The 16,591-nt window shown below is 41.4% G+C and overlaps 1 protein-coding gene across 1 annotated transcript in view; it reads left to right on the forward strand.

Moving 5' to 3' along the window:
- The first annotated feature begins 364 nt into the window (after positions 1–364).
- Positions 365–16,591, forward strand: part of KBTBD12 (kelch repeat and BTB domain containing 12) — a 29,602-nt gene continuing 13,375 nt past the window's right edge. The window contains exons 1-3 of the mRNA XM_009639312.1: positions 365–1,434; positions 2,387–2,657; positions 5,926–6,076. Coding sequence (XP_009637607.1) covers positions 365–1,434; positions 2,387–2,657; positions 5,926–6,076 — 1,492 coding nt within the window. The remainder of the gene's footprint in view (positions 1,435–2,386; positions 2,658–5,925; positions 6,077–16,591) is intronic.

Raw genomic sequence — 16,591 nt, forward strand, 5'->3', positions numbered from 1 at the left:
GAAAGGAGGGAGAAGGCATCTTGAAAAGACTGTTTTGAAGAGAAGTCTGTAATTTTTTTTACATAATCGCAAAACATGTGGAGGGGTTATTGAATATTGAAGATCACTTGAAATGCCAATTTTATTTTTTTTGTGTCTTGGAGACCTTGAGCCTGAGACCTCACCATAATTTTACATACTTTTTATGCTTTACTGATTCCTCTCACACCCTATGGAATGATTAGCTTTAGATATTAACAGCAATATTAATTTGCCCAATAATTTGTTCTTACTGGACAACATTATGCTTCTGCCTCTAGAAATGTTCCTGATGAAGACCTTGAATTCTGAGGAGATTTAAAAACAGGAAGTTTGGAGATCAACCATGGATCATAAGGCTGAGGAGAAAAGGCGGCAGCGCCATAGCTTGACTTTATTGGAACAAGTACAGAGAATGAAAGAATCAGCAGAGATAATTGACGTTGTGCTAGTTGCAGAAGGTGAGAAATTCCCCTGCCATAAGGTGGTGCTGGCTGCCTTCAGTCCCTATTTCAAAGCCATGTTTACCTGTGGCTTGGTTGAGTGCACGCAAAGAGAAGTGGCACTGTACGACATCTCTGCGGAGAGCGTGTCCGTAATACTCAATTACATGTACAGCGCAGATTTGCACCTCACTAACCAGAATGTGCAGACTGTTGCGCTTGCTGCGTATTTCATGCAGATGGAAGAGGTTTTCAGTATGTGTCAGAAGTACATGATGGACCATATGGATGCTTCCAACTGTGTGGGCATCTACTACTTTGCAAACCACATTGGGGCAGAAGATTTATCTGATCAAGCGAGGAAATACTTATATCAGCATTTTGCTGAGGTGAGCTTACAGGAAGAAATATTAGAGATTGAATTCCAGCAGCTGTTGAGTCTCATAAAATCAGATGATCTGAATATTTCCAGGGAGGAGAGCATTCTGGACCTTGTCATTAGATGGGTCAAGCACAGCAGAAAGTCACGTGTAGAGCACCTTATTGAGCTCCTGAAGCAAGTGAGACTGGTACTTGTCAGCCCTTCCTTTCTCGTGGAAGCCCGGAAAAGGAACACAATGATCCTGTACAACTCGGAATGCAACGATATGTTTGAGGAAGCACTGAAAACCATCAAGTTATCCGGCCACCCTTCTCTCAGCCTGCGATATGGCATGGAGACTACAGATCTCTTACTCTGCATCGGCAACAATTCTCTCGGCATTAGGTCAAGACACGGTAGCTATGCAGATGCCAGTTTTTGTTATGCTCCTGCAACACAAAAGACTTACTTCATTTCCTCTCCAAAGTATGGAGAGGGTTTAGGATGTGTTTGCACTGGTGTTGTCACTGAGAATAATGATATTATTGTGGCAGGAGAGGCAAGCGCTGTCAAAATGTCTAGACAAAAGACCAGGAACGTCGAAATTTATAGGTGTGTACCCTCTGTCAGGAAATCCCTAATTATTTAAAAATTTTAAATCCAAATAATGTTTCTGGGGACGAAAGAAGACCATTAGACAAAGCGTTCTTTACTTGAAAGTTTTCCCAGAGATTTCAATTACTCTAATCAATTTGTCACAATTGATCTTTCTGGCACAATGAATTATATACATACAACCAAATCCTGATGCCTTTTCTCCTGAAAGGAGGAGGATTTACTGTAGTGGCATCTCTGTGTAGATGAGCTTGATTAGATCCTACGTCCGTGTATGTGGATTTTATATTCTCCTTACTCAAATCTCAATATTTTCCTAGGATGCTCTTTTCTAGGTCATTACTAGGGGGAAATGAGTCAAGTGAATGACCTGAGGAGTCCAGTAAGACAGAGATAACACACTTCTCTGTTGATGGTGATGATAGCACTTCAGAGATTAAAGGATAATGATTGATAGCTTTAAACCTTCATTCTGTTTTTACTGATGTCTTTTTCAGATGAACCCATTTTAAAGAAAAACAGACATTTTCTGGATTAAAGACAAAATTTAAAAATGGCGACAGCATTTTCATATACAGATGCCTAAATTTAAGGAAGTAAATCCATACAGAGGCAGATGAAGTGGCTTTATTTTCAGCAGTGCTGAGCTCTCGCTCTTCCCACTAACTTCAGTGGAAACTGTGATTAAGCAGCACATGCAGAAATAAGGGATTCTTACCTTAATTAGGGTCTAATATCTTTGAAAGGATGCCTAGGATTCCTCATACTAAAAATGCTTGATCTTGCAAACACTGGGCTCAATTCTATAACTTTTCTGTGAAGGAGGAAGCTCCACTTGTCATTGTATCGTTGTCTGAATAAACATTGATGATTAAGGGGGTGATGTTTCAAAACGAGCTGATGGGACCTCAGTGAACGAGGGTATTTACAGCTTTGGATTTTCCTACAGATACCACCAGCGAGGAAACCAGTTTTGGCACAGCCTGTGTACCACTGAATTCCGTGAACTCTATGCATTGGGCACCGTCCATAATGATCTTTATGTAATAGGAGGGCAAATGAAAGTGAAAAATCAGTATCTGGTCACAAACTGTGTGGAGAAGTATTCCATGGAGCAAGGCACCTGGAGAAGCATGGCACCCCTTCCAGTACCGTTAGCCTGCCATGCGGTGGTGATGGTGAAGAATAAGCTCTATGTGCTGGGTGGCTGGACACCACAGGTTAAGAAACTAATTTTTGTTTTGCTTACTAACAAGCAGAGCTATGCTGGGTTTATATGATGTGTAAATTTATGGTGCTTCTTGCGTAGGAAAAGTATATCAGTGATAATAGAAGAATAAATTGCTCACATTCCTCTGATGAAACATCATTCTGTAGGAAAAACAAACAGGGTGAAGAGGAATAATATTGGCCTTATGCCATCCTCACTGTAAATACCAACTCTAGGAAGGGCAGTTCTTTCATAGAGGTGTGCACAGTGAGCAAGAGTTTAAAATATGTCTCCTCTGTCAACGTGGGGTCAATTTTAAAAAACTACTCTCTTAAACACCTTATTCTTTTCAAAAAAAGTTGACTTGAGATAACTAGGATGATATTTAGTAATTGTTTGGAACTTCTTTGTCATCACAGGCTGTGAAAAATGGATTAACTTCAGCCTTTCCCTTCCTTATATACTGTCCACTTAATTTTTCTAGGTATCAGTAAATAATGGTATTTAAATCATACAGAGTCCCTGTCTTCAAAAAGTGTGTACACAGGTAAATTTCAGGGACAGATTTATACCCGAAAGGTAAAATTCACCTCAATTTCTCAGGAAACTTTCTTGGTTAACCAAAGTTCATTTATTTTTATTAAATTATGTTTTAAATGAAAAGTCAAAGCATCCTCTGGAAAACAGATTCCTTTCATCAATCCCTTTATTTCACTGGTATTACTTGGCCATGTAAAGTTTTAATGGGAATTTTCAGCAGGGCCACCGATACCGTATTCAGTAGCACAGGGAATATACCGAACTATGCTACAAGGAACACGGATGTCAGGAGCAGTGCTTGCTCTCTCCAGTTGCCCCCAGTGCACAAGATCTTTTTTAAGAGCATAGCCCACTATTGACTGCTTAGTGCAGTTTAAATTTGAGCATTCAAGACAAAGCCCCACATTTACTTGACAATGAAGTAGAGCATCTGTAATCCTTATTGCCAACAGCAATATGTTCAGACTGTCATCAAATCTCATTGGTTTGTGTTCTCTTGAAATAAATTACTGTTTAAAGTATTTAAAAGTGAGATGCATTCAGCAAACAAGATTTTCACCTCTTTGGATATTTTGAGTGCAGGAGTCCCCAAAGGAGACAAAGGAAAGATCAGAGAGTATTTCTGATACTGAAATGACTGAGCAAGGATAGCTTGCTATTTAAAGAATTAAAATATGAAAACATGCTTAATGTAGTACAATCTGTCTATAAAAATCTTGAACCAAAGGGTATGTTATATCACAAAGATAGATGTTGAAGTCAGACCACCAGCTTTGTCTGTCTTAATATTTCTCCAGAACAGATTGTAAGGGGGAAATGTGACTTAGAAGCACAAGTCAGGAATGTTGAGCCAAGAATGGTTTTAAAAAAAAATACAGGCACCTTGAAAACACCTGAATCTGATATCTGCCAAATAGTTCTATCAGTAACCATACATGGGAGTCCAAGTTTTTATATAAATAGGCTTGAGATGAGCAGATTAACAGTAATTGATTAAAAACCATAGCTTTGCAAGATCAGGGCATACCTCAACAGATCAGAACTAATTAGCTACAGCTCTCAAGAAAGCATGTTAAGAGCAACACTGCAGAGCGCTGAATTCTTCTGGTGCCACGTACGTCCCACACTCACCTGTCAGATGCGGTGATTGCGTATGTGGGGCTACCACAGCTGCACTGGGAAAGCAAATTAGTTTGTCAAGCCAGGAGTTGTCCCTATGGTCAAGCAGCACTGAACGTTCTGTCAATCCTGAACAAATACTAACGATGCAGCGTTGATAGAGTGCTGTAAGTGCACGTGTCTGTTACAGGACGGAGATAAATACATGTTCCCTTCCCATTCAGGCTTTGCAATTGAAACAAGACAAGACAAAGTCAAGCCAGGACATAAAATGACAGCTTATGAGGCAAGGGCTCTACTCAAAGCAGTGTTGCTCTGGCTCAGCTCTGGTCTAGCCTTACTGATGCCAGCAGAGTTAAAAACCCAGGTGAGTCTGCCCTTGGTAACTGGGGGCTCTTAAAATGCAAGAAGGCATTTGGTGAGGCTGAGAGGAAGGTTTCAGAACCTGGAGACAGAGAGAAGGGCCGCTGGATGTTATGTTTTCTGTACATAAAGAGCATATTGTGTGCTCTGAGGTGAACGTTACTGCAAAAATTAGGTAGGATGTGCATTTACAGTATGAAAAATGGTCCCTGCTCCTAAGTATATGCTTAGTCTGTGTTGAAAATACATATCTTGTCCCTCTTCCAGTGCATAAATCAGTGTTTCACACTTAGGACGAAGAAAGAGCATGCCCCATGACACTTACAGGGGGCAACCAAGGGGCTATGCATTTACTTTCTAGTTTGCCTCCTACTGTCTTGTCCATTACATCAGTGTTGGAAAGGTCTTTTGGGGAAGAAAAATAACAAGCAAAGCAAGAACACATATCACAACATCACAAGTAAGCAAAGTAGTTCTTCTCACTCTCTCTACGTGAAACCTTTCATCCCAAAATATTTCAGGATCCTCCCCCCGGCCTACTGCTGATATTCAAGGCTGTCGTACCCAGAAAACATAATCTGAGTTCCTTGCATCACACTAGACAGGCAGAGAAAGGGGAAGAAGATTAGAGAGAACAAGAGGAGTAGGAGTGAGTACAAAAAGAATATTATGGCAGCAAAGCTAGAGCGGGGAGGTAGGAGCTTATTATGAAAACTATTGAAGGAGAAGTTACAGCAGTTGAACAACATTACTCTGGTTAGGCTGACTAAATAAACATGCAAATGGCTTGAGAATAAGTTATGTATATATACGGGCCTGAGAAAGGCAGCCAAGTACCTCGCTGAGACTCACTTTATAGTCTGAGTAACAGTGGGAATAGATTTCAACATTTAGCAGGAAGAAAAAATGTCCAATAGGCTGGTTTCCCCTCTGTTATTATTAGGACTTCACAGCAGCCTTGTGAAAGAGGTATGTTCTGCCAGAGCCGGGCCCAGGAACGTGTTGTTATTACCCAAATCCTCAGCTTTATCACTGCAGAATATAGATGCCGCCTTATTCATTTGCCTTGTACAGCGTACTCCCAGCCACAAGTCATGGGTGCTGTTAAACCCTAGTGAGTATGAATCACATCACAGCTATAATTGATGTGTTTATGTTATTTATCTGCTCAACTGTCTGCTGTGATTAATTGCATGCAGGCGTGTGCAGAGGGCTCCAAATGTTGCATTATTATATGGCTGTCATATTTCATACAGATGGATCTGCCTGACGATGAGCCGGATCGATTAAGTAACAGAACGTTTCGGTATGACCCAGGCCAAGACAAATGGACAGAAGGCACGCCAATGAAGTACTCCAAATACCGCTTCAGCACAGCTGTAGTCAACAGTGAGATTTATGTTTTGGGTAAGAGAAAACAGATTTTTAACAGATAGTACCATGACTTTTTCTTCTTTCCAGCAATTTGCTTCTGCAAAGTGAAGTATCTCCCCCTTTGCCATATACGTAGGACAAAGTGTGTTGGACTAGATGGATAGTATTTTTCTAGAATTATTTCTTCCCCACATCATTTCTTCCTTCCTTAATTTGTGTAGATTAAATTAAGTTAATGTTTAGTGTTCTGGATTAATGTAACAAAGATACTTCACTTTTTAAACTACTTTTCTTTGGAGTATCAATGTGTGCTATAAATAATAATGAATTTTAAAAGGTGGGTAGGGAAGCCCTGTTAGCACCATTTCACAGGTGAGCAGTGAAAAGCTAAGGAAGATACCCAGTGCCACAAAGGAATGGCATAGGGAAAAAGAATTTGCATCTCCCAGTCAAAACCAACATTATTTGTGGATTCTGATAAATTTCAATGAATCATTTTCTTCCACCCACCTCAACACAGTGCATTTTTTTGGAAATTCTTCATTTTGTCATTTTTTGATTGAATCTTTTCAATTTTTTGTTTCAAAACAGTATGTTGACCAAAAGTTTTAAGACTTGTGTGAAAGAGTTCAACAATCTCCTACCCCAAAATCTTTTGTCCTTAAATGATCCCCATCCATATCCCCAGTTCTACAGTTCATCCATAACATGACTCTTTTCCCAAAGACCCCAGCCCAACCTCTGTCCAAGCCAACAGAAATACATCACCTCTTTCTGAACACTAGTAAACACCTCAGGAGTTGGTAAGCAAGGGATTTTTCTGAAGAGAAAATGATGATGTAAGGTGGAGAAGGGCAGATGGAGAAGAAAGGCATTGTGGGCATTGGGAACGATATGGAGGAAAAGTTGAAGTGGCATCTTGAAAGGAGAATAAGAGCCAGAAAGGTGACCAAATGAAGTATAGAAGGATTAGAGGCAGGTGTATAACTGGAAAGTACTTGGAGAAGTGGTGAAAAAATATCAAGAGTCAATTAATCCACAGGTGGGCTGTGGGTTATTCATGCCATTCAATGCTCCCAGGGTCCCGTGGGCAGCATCAGCCATGAAGAAGGCAGCAATCACACCAGTACCTCAGGACCTTTCAACCCCTTCTGCTTCAAACTACTCCTACTTACAGGCTCATCAAAGTGAACGCAATAAGTACAGTCTTACCAACTTAATACGCCTCCTGTATAAGGGGTGTTCTGGTTTTGTCTGGGTTGTTATATACCATGGATAGAGGAGAGTTTGTTCCTGGCATGTAATACAGAAAGTGTTTTGCAGGGGGTGTATCTAAGCAAGGTGTCTTTGAAGTAAAAGAGGAAACCGACTTTAACGCTGCATTTGTCTTCTTTTAGAGAAACTTCTTCCTCTTAAGTGGCTTGAGACAGGCCCATAGTCACAGCCAGGGGAGAAGGTGAAAGAAGCCCGTATGGAAAGGAGAGTTTTGCAAATAGAAAATCATTTCATTATTGTCAAAGGTTAGTGATAGAGAGCATCAGTAGGCTGTTAAATAACGAGAGTGTTGACTGCCTGGGTTCAAAGGTGCTTCAAAAATGTGGAAACTCCACCCTTTGTAAAAGGTTAAATATATATAATTATTTATACTGACACTGATGCTGTAATGGGGCAGTAGAAGCAGCCATTAATTGCTGGGAAGAGAAAGGCTGTATTCACGCGTTTCAGCAAGCAGCATTCTGAGATCAAGACCACAAATGCTGTGATGATACAGGAGAGTCAGGGAGGAAAAAAAAGGAGCTGCCTTGGGATGCGTGTGATAAAACAAATTGTCAGTCCTCTTCACAGCAAGCCTGACACTGAGACAAGGAAAAGGAGCGGCTAATAAGGAAAACTGCATCTGTTTTCTTCCCTCAAAATCTCACAAAGAAAGAAGATCTGACTGATTACAGTAATGAAGTGTACAGTTTGAACACAGAGCACAGTATTAAATCTGAAAAGTGCCTGTTTAAATGGCATTGAGGAAAGTTCATGGTCTCACAGACCTTCACAAGCATTTTGCTAATGTAAAAATAGAAAAAGCAGTGGGTTTTTATGTATAGTCGCCAGTGCTGCTGTATTCAGGGAGCTGAATGCTGACTTGAATTCTTCATTACACGTCAGCCAATACCAATAATATTTTTTTGTGAGCGAATCTTTGTTAAGTCGGTCGGCGCATGGCCCAGAAGAAGCTCGCGCTCCATCTCCATCACTTTGTTGCTTCACACGCCTGCCCATGAGCCGTCCTTATTCGAGCTGTCCTAAGGGAGCCAGTGTGCTTAATCCTGTGATTAACAATTTGCTGCACTGGACCCTTCACTCTCGCCACAAAATGTAACTAAATACACCTAAAGGCAGTGTTTGCTCTCCTTTCTGACAGTGTAAATCTAGGGTAATTTCACTGTAATGAACAAACTTGCCTATAATTTATACTGAAGGTTTAAGCTGACATGCTGCTCCAGGGAGCGGATTTTTGAGAAAGATTGTGCTATTTTTACCCTTGTGTTTCTGAGCCCGCCTCCATTCTGATGCTCTGGCCACTCAAGGTGTAACTGCAGCAAGCACAGACACATACGAGTTACCATCGGGTAGCATGAATATCGATTGCAGGGAAGACACTTTGACCTAGGTCTGAGCTGCTTTCACAAACTCCTGATTGCCTATTTCCACAAACCTTGTGAGGACTTTAACGTCCATAAATCTGTAAAATTTGGTTGAAGCTGGCCAACAGGTGCAAAACCTACGGAAGGCAGACAAAATAATGTAAACGCAGATACAGAATGCACATGTAGTGAGGGTAACTGCGTGAGTCTTGTTTCCTGAGGAAATCAAATAATATTAGAACGAATTTTTTAATTGAAAGACAAACCTGACGCTGAGCCAAAAATGATTTGTCAACAAATTCTGCCTTTGAATATGCTGGTCTAAAGCCACCTTTAACTGTATGGGTGGAAATAAAGATTTATCTGTTAAAATTGAGAAGACGATGTGGTAGGTAAATGTTAACCATCACAGTCTGAAAACTCTGTGGAAGAAATTAAAGCATCTTCCAAGACCTACCAAAATGATGAAGCAATTTCCAAATGAATTCTGTTTGGAAACAGTGATACAGTCGCTGATATTGGCGTCTTACTCTGCTGATATCACACATGGCCTCATCTCCAGCTGTAAAATCACACTCGCCAACAGTAATTAAAACCTCACACAGAAAAGCTGCATTCTGTGCTTTATTCGTGGTGACAAGTTCTTGCTACCTTGTGAGTTCTCAGGTTGTTGGGCTTTGAGGTGGGTACAGTTTTCCTTTGGAAAGAATTGCGACAGTAACCCTGGCCGGGTGAACAGGCGATTCGTGGCATTGGAAGGAAGACAGGGAAAGCGCTCGCAGTCTGGCTGATGTGGCACTTGATCATGCAAATGGCATTCAGGGAGAGAATGGGAATGGAAGGAATGGAGGTTGATGATGATCGACCATAGAATAGCAGCTGTCACGATGAGGGTAAAACCACCGCAGGCTGTTCAAAGCTGTGGACCCCTCGGACATCACCCTGCTTCACAAGGAACATGGGGCACTGTGGCAGCCTAGAAAGATGCTGTCAAGGGTCTTTTGTGCAAAAAGACACATTCTGAAGAGGATCACAACTTGTAGGTTGTCATCATGTAGTGGCCTCAGAGACATCTATGCTCAGGCATAACGACTAAGCTTTTGTGCTAAAGGGAGAGATTTTGTGGAGTCTCTACCATTGCCATTTATACCCCTTCTTACTCCAAACAGAGGTTCCCTATGGTGAAGTCTGTGTGCACAGAACTTGAACATCTAACAGGCTCCCATGGACAGTCATGGGGCACTCAGCGAAGGGGCAATTCAGAAGCATGCTTGATGTCAATGCTTGGATTCCCATGAGCATCACCTGCTTTTCATACTCTACTTGTTCCTTCTATGGTGCACTGTCTCCATGGGCTTCCTGCAGTCTGCACCCACCTAAGAAGATCCACTGGGGGCTCCTGAGGGCCCCAGAGGCAGGAGAGGGAGGGAGGCAAGGTGGAAGCAGGTAAATGCCAGATATCTTCTGTATGCCATGAGAACCAAGCCCCACTTCCCAGAAATAAAAACATGAAATAAAGAAATATATAACTCTATCTGGATCCATAAAGCAGTGTTGCAGAGAGATGAGACTTCTTTCAAGCAACTCTTGAAAACAAAGCCCTTAAACAAAGTTTGTCAGCTCTTTCAGGCAGGATCTCTGTCTTCCTGTACAGTTCATAGAGGTGTCAGCACATCCAGGATTAGGTGGGACTCCAGCACGTAAATGGAAAATCACTGCACTAAAAGTTCATCCTCTCTAATGTCTCTGATGTGTGAATGCAATTTCTATCATAAACATGAAGCAAAAAGCATAGATGGAGCACTAGCTTTGAATAAGGTGCAGTAACAGACTCTTTGATATTCAAGTCTACTTTTTGCTCTCATCCATGTAGGTGTAAATCTGTAGTAAGTAGTCTGCTGATCTCAGTTGTGTTGTGTCAGACTCGTTTTGTTCTAACCCAGATCAGAATCTGATGCTTAGCCTTTGAAGTGTTAATTTCTGAAAAGTCCTATTGGCACAGAAGAGAGAGTACACAGTCACTGTCCAAAACCTCTTCCCAGCCTAATTGCCAGCTCCAGCATGTAAAACCCTAATGACTTAAATGGAATTATTCTAGAGTCACACTGATGGAAGGAAAATGAGAAATAGATTAGAGTTTTTGGACTAAGTAATAGCATTGTTCAGGAACCTGTACCATGTGTCTTAGTCAGCAATCCTGCAATATAATTGTCTGTTTGTTGTGTTATGTTCCTAGAGATTCTTATGCTATTTATACAGTGTACATAATCCTCATAAGTAAATGAACGGCATTTCCTAAGGCTCAAAATCCTTTCTCCTATTCATCCCATTTGACTGGTCTTAGCTCTTTCTCTCCATATTTTCCCAGGAACATAACTATATTCGTTGGAAAGCCCAAGAAAGAGCAGTATTGTGTTCTTAATGACAGAGGCAATTGAGACACTTTTGGAAGAAAATCAGATGGGAGGGCTCTATTTAAGGTCATGCATTTTAATCTCTTGCTTAAAAAAATATCCTTTCCAGCTAAGCCTCTGAAAACTCATTACAGCCAACAGGCAAATTAGGAAAATTTATCCAAATGGATTCGTTTGAATGCCATATTCATTAGCTTATGTTAAAACACATTCAGTAGAACTACTGTCTCTGAAATGCAGGTCACTGGTAAAAAATGTTGTATCACCATGACAGCTTTAACCATGTGTTGCTTTTATGTTATATAATTCCTGCTTTATAAATAAGAACATATAGAAGGACTTAAATGAGAAATCCTATTAGGGCAGCTCTAGGAAGCAAAGAATTTTTGTTTATCCTCCTTTGCCTGGCATCTTACCCCTTACAAATTGTTTTTTTCCCCTGAGTTCTTGCTGAGAGCTTCTTTTAAAAGTTTTAAGCAGTTAAATGAGGTTCAGTTAAACACTGAATGTCTCGATCATAAAATACTTATTTGGCTATGTACTTTGGGGTCTCTCTGGAAAGAAAAGCATGTGTAGGAGGGGCTGGAAGGAGACATGTTAGCTTTCACGCTTGAGTATTAACTGTGCATTTGAATAACACCTTCTTCTAAAATAAACCTGACTATTTATAAATATGTTTTGGACTTCTGACAAGTAGCAGCTTATGGGCCTGATTCTGCTCTGTTGTACCTGTGCAACAGCTTCTGTAGTGCCTGTGTGCAGGGAGGAACAAAAAAGGCAAAAATTTGGTCTGATAGATGAGATCAGAAATGCTTTCTACTCAAGGGTTATCAAAGGAAATGAGAACAAGGCATTACAGGAGAAAAGAAGGAGCTGGAACTGAAGTGCTGACCATGTTTAGGAAGACAATAATCTGGTTTTTTCAGCCTTGCTTCTAATCAATCTTTTGCTCTCGTGTCTTCCATGAGCTGCATTACCTCATCTGCTTTGCCCTGTGTTAGTAAAGAATGACAGTGCTTCTCGGTTTCATCTTTGGAAGTGCCTGCCAGAGCTAGCTTTATTGCTCCCTTATTTCTCCGAGAAACCAGCTATGCAGCTTTGCTTTGCAGCGAGTGAGAGCACAGCGTAAGTGCCGAGACTCTCGGCTTGAGTGCTGCTAAAGCGTAATGAAGGGAAATGTTACATAAGAGATTAGTGCTATTAAATCCGTTGTGCATTCCAGACATCAATTCAATAGTGAATTATTTTACGGGAGGCAAAGCTTAGATTTCACTTGTTTGTTGGAGAATTATTCCTTTTTTTTTTCACCCATTTCCCAGTTTCCTTTGATAAAAATTCAAAGAGGCACTAATAAGAATACGTGTTGCTCAGTATTTTGATCTGAGGACTTATTTATATGATAAAGAATTACAGTGTCAGTGCCCTGAGGGCACGAGTAGCTCTTAATCATCCTGACCAGCATCACCTGGGGCTTCCACCCACACCCTCTGCCCATAGGTCCAGGAGCATGATTTAAACACAGGCCTAGGGGCTCTGCCCTTTCTCATCACCTTGCCTTTGCCTGACAGCTGCTGGTAGGACCTTCTGCAATCACCTGCCTCTGGTCCTAGTAGCTATGCGCTGATGGGTCATCTTCCCTTTGGAAGCAGCTCTGCTCTGAGCTGTGCGCTGATGGTGAGCTCACTGCCTGGGTCATCTTCCCTTTGGAAGCAGCTCTGCTCTTGTTGCTTCATGATATACTGCCCTGGCTGAGAGTCTGTAGCTCATGTCTAATTTCAGGTGTATGTTAGCGGGGGAACCAAGTTAAATGGTATGAAGTCCAATATTCAGAGGTCCCCATCACCCTGCCACTCTCAGTGGGGTACACAAGCTCTTTTCAGTCCTATCTGGACCAGCAACCACCTTGTAGGTGTCATTTTGGTCAGCTATTTGGTCTGTGCAATCAGCAATCTAGATTTGGATGTGGGTGGCTATCTTGGGGGAAAAAATTGTCCATGTTGGACTCAGCTGCCTGGTAAGTTTAGCTGCATAAGAGCTTGGTGTGAATGAGACTTGGAAGTGCAATTGCTCTGCGGCAGCGCCTGCTTTTGCAAGCATCAGTGACATGGGCGAAGTCATTGGGTACATGTAGGTAGGAATGTTCCCTGTCTCTCAAAACTCAATGGCATGTCAGTCTCCCTCCTATAGAAATATAAAGATATATCTAAGGCACTTATTTCCTTTGTGCTTGCCGAACTAATTATTAGTAGTGACTTTACCACTTCACCACTGTTACAGACGTTCCCCCTCAAGTGCTGGAAGGTGTTCTATTATTAGAACTGACGTGACTCAAGTCGTGTTCAGTCTTCTTGGGCGAGCATGGGGTAAGAGGGAGGCAGCTGACCCCAGCCAAAGCAGTACACTTACCTTCAGCCAGCTACAAGCAGCGTGTGGGTATAGCGAGACACAGAACCCTACCTCTCTGAAATTCTGAAGACATGCTAATCACATCACCTACCCTGCTTTGCCTTCTTGCATCAAAGGCTTCTCTTCTCAATCCTGATTTCTTAATAAAGATCATGTATTTTATTTATATATTTATTTTACTAATGGAGCTTCATGTTAAATTTAAAGTCCATTAGAACCACTGCCTACAGAGTGCCCTTGAAAAGTATGTTTGATTGCAGAATCATCCAAGCGTGATGTGGAAAGCTCTCAAGCATTAATGGGTTTGGGAACACAAAGGTGGCTTCACTGGCTTTTTTTCTTTTTTTTTAGTCCTTCAGCGGCATCTGAAATATCTCCGAGGGAAAGCAGATAATGTAAAAAACCTAATGTGTTGAAAGGGTGTATTTGTAAGGAGGGGGGGAGACACGCACACACACACTGAGTTCTGGGATTAAATCCTCTCGTGTGATGAATGTGAAAATGACAAAAAATGTTCAAAAGTCCCAGTGAGAAATCCATCTCCCCCCTGCACAAGGGACATATAACTGCTTTACACAGAGAACTAAGCCAGGTGGTGTTGAATTCACCCGCTCTGTCTATGATGAGATAGGTTAGTGTGGGTTAATGAAGGACCCTCCCCAGCACCCATTCCAGTCCATGGGCACGGGAATAGCAATTGCTGACCTTCTGCTCACCTGCTGGGACTGCCAGGAGGCTGCAACCACAGCATGTGTGTTTTAATGACCCCAGCTATAGTTCCGGGTGGTTTAAGGTACGATGACAAGTACAGATCCATGCGCTGCTGGCGGGTCTCTTGGAACAAGAGTCCCCCCCAGACAAGCTACAACCTTCTGCCTCTCCCTTAGCCTCTTTAAAGTTACTTCCATTTTATGTAGAGGCATGGACTCAGTTGTTCAGCTGCTCTACTCAGAGAACATGAAATAAAGGCAACCTTCACGGTCTTAACTGTAATTCCACATGTCTCCACTCGCACTCCTAATGGTTTCATAAATCTGAATGAAGAAGGCAGTGGGACAGGATGATCTGGAGTCGTGACAGAGCACAAAGCAGCCTGAATTGCCTGAAACAGCAAATCTCTTTTTTTTGGCCAATTTGAAGTCTTGCTTGCTATACATATTGTAGATGATGGATAGCCTGGTTAACATGCGATGCCTCCACTCAGTTGCAGATGTGAATTGATTTAAGTTTGAGAACCTTTTTTGTGGATTTGTTTATTTGGTTCTTTGGGAAGAGGCCCGAGACATCAGTCTCCGTAGAGGAAATGGAGAATTGTCTCACAGGAGTATTTCTCAACTAGTGCATCTGGGAACACAGCACAGCGGTGCTGGCAGTCTAATATCCTCAGATTCCTTTGTTAGCAATATTTCAGTGTTAGCATTGCTTTAGAAGAGGAGATTGAAATTCTTGAATTCTTGTTTTTCAGAATACTATTTGTCTAAGCTTGAAAATTAAACTTTACTCCCCTCTGATTTTTCCTTCTTACTTTCTATTCGCTGAGAACTTAGCTTTGCCCTTGTTGTAAATTGAACATGAAATTGGATTTATCTGAAATGGCTGTGGAGAGTGTAAATAAAATGGAGGTATTTTGTACCTTCAGGACTGCGTCTGATAGTGACAGGATTAAAGGAAGTTAAATTTAAGTTGCTTAAACTATCCAATGAAGGCTTCATAAATGCTTGGAAATATGTGGTAGCTCTTAAACTCTTGAAAAGATGCTCCAATAGGTCATGAAAGATTACTTTTCTAGTAACTATACAGGAGAAATGTTTGGAGGTGGATCCCCTGGATTGGCAGCTGAATGTCTTCATTAACTGGTAGTGGTTGTGATTTTTTGCAAAAAGTCACTGATTTGCTGTATCAGTTTTGTACCTGATTATTTTTGTTCTTTCTGAAGCTACCATGCCCCACAGTTACTCAATTTAGAAAATGGCAATAAAATTGCACTAAGAAAGAAACACCAATTACGCTTCTAGAAGAGTTCAGGGGCATTTTGTCCAGTGCCCCCTTCAAATATCGAGGCAATCAGCAAAGCTATTGTTTGACTCTGACGTGCCGCATGCATTCCCGAACTGGTACCATTCATTCCTCTGATTGAACAAGATGCTCTTTCATTCTTTGTATATGAAGAGTTTTCCTTTGGGTGAGTGCTTATTCTTCAGCCGTGTACAGTAACACCTGGGCTAATTTTAAAAAGAGCTAGCTTGATAACCAGCAGCAGTCTGTCTTTGGCACCACAAAGCTTTCTCTTGAACAGATCAAATTAGTCTGTGGGGAGCTTTAAAATTATTAGTTCCCAGTTTTAAAACTGGCTTGAGTATCTCTTTCTATGTTACACTCACTCTGTAGACTGCAGATGCCCTGGTAGCAAATTTTCTTGCATGGTGTACCCTGTGATTCCACTGAAGGATGCTATAGAATCAGAAAAACTATGGGATAAGCTATCAATTAAATAGCCTTATCAGTTAAAATTGATTAGCCATTAGAACTTTTCTTGATAAATTTGGGGGAATAGTGTCCTGGCCTTAGAGTGGTACCTCTCATAAGCCATTAAGTAGTGGAGAATACTGCATAGAAGAGGCTCCTGGCATAAAGAACAATACAATGAGTAAACGTTTGAATTCTGAAGCTTATTCTTGTTTCCAAATAGTCCTAAGGAATAGCTCAGTGAGACTCCATCGTGAGAAAGGCTCAGCATGACGATGCAGAGAAACTCCCTTTTTGGCATGGAAATGATTAGCAAAATTCCATGACCACAATGACTCCCTACCTCAGCTTTCTTAGGTGAATCAAGGCTCAGAGGAAGAGCCCACCAGAGCAAATGCTGCTTAGCCGGGGGTGTTAAGCCAGTAATGAAAGCATTTGGATGCCAGCCTTGTTTAAGCACACATTGAGGAAAGCCTAATATAAACTGCTAGGACCTCATTGGTAGGTATTAGGCAAGTAGAGATTTGCCGTGCATGGATAATGAACTGAAAACCAAGCCAAGTGAAGGTTTTCAAATTCAAATATTGAACTGAATCAAATGCTGCTGAGTTCAGGCAGAAGAA

This window comes from Egretta garzetta, unplaced genomic scaffold (genome assembly GCF_000687185.1).
Source record: "Egretta garzetta isolate BGI_Z169 unplaced genomic scaffold, ASM68718v1 scaffold215, whole genome shotgun sequence".
NCBI classification, from domain to species: domain Eukaryota; kingdom Metazoa; phylum Chordata; class Aves; order Pelecaniformes; family Ardeidae; genus Egretta; species Egretta garzetta.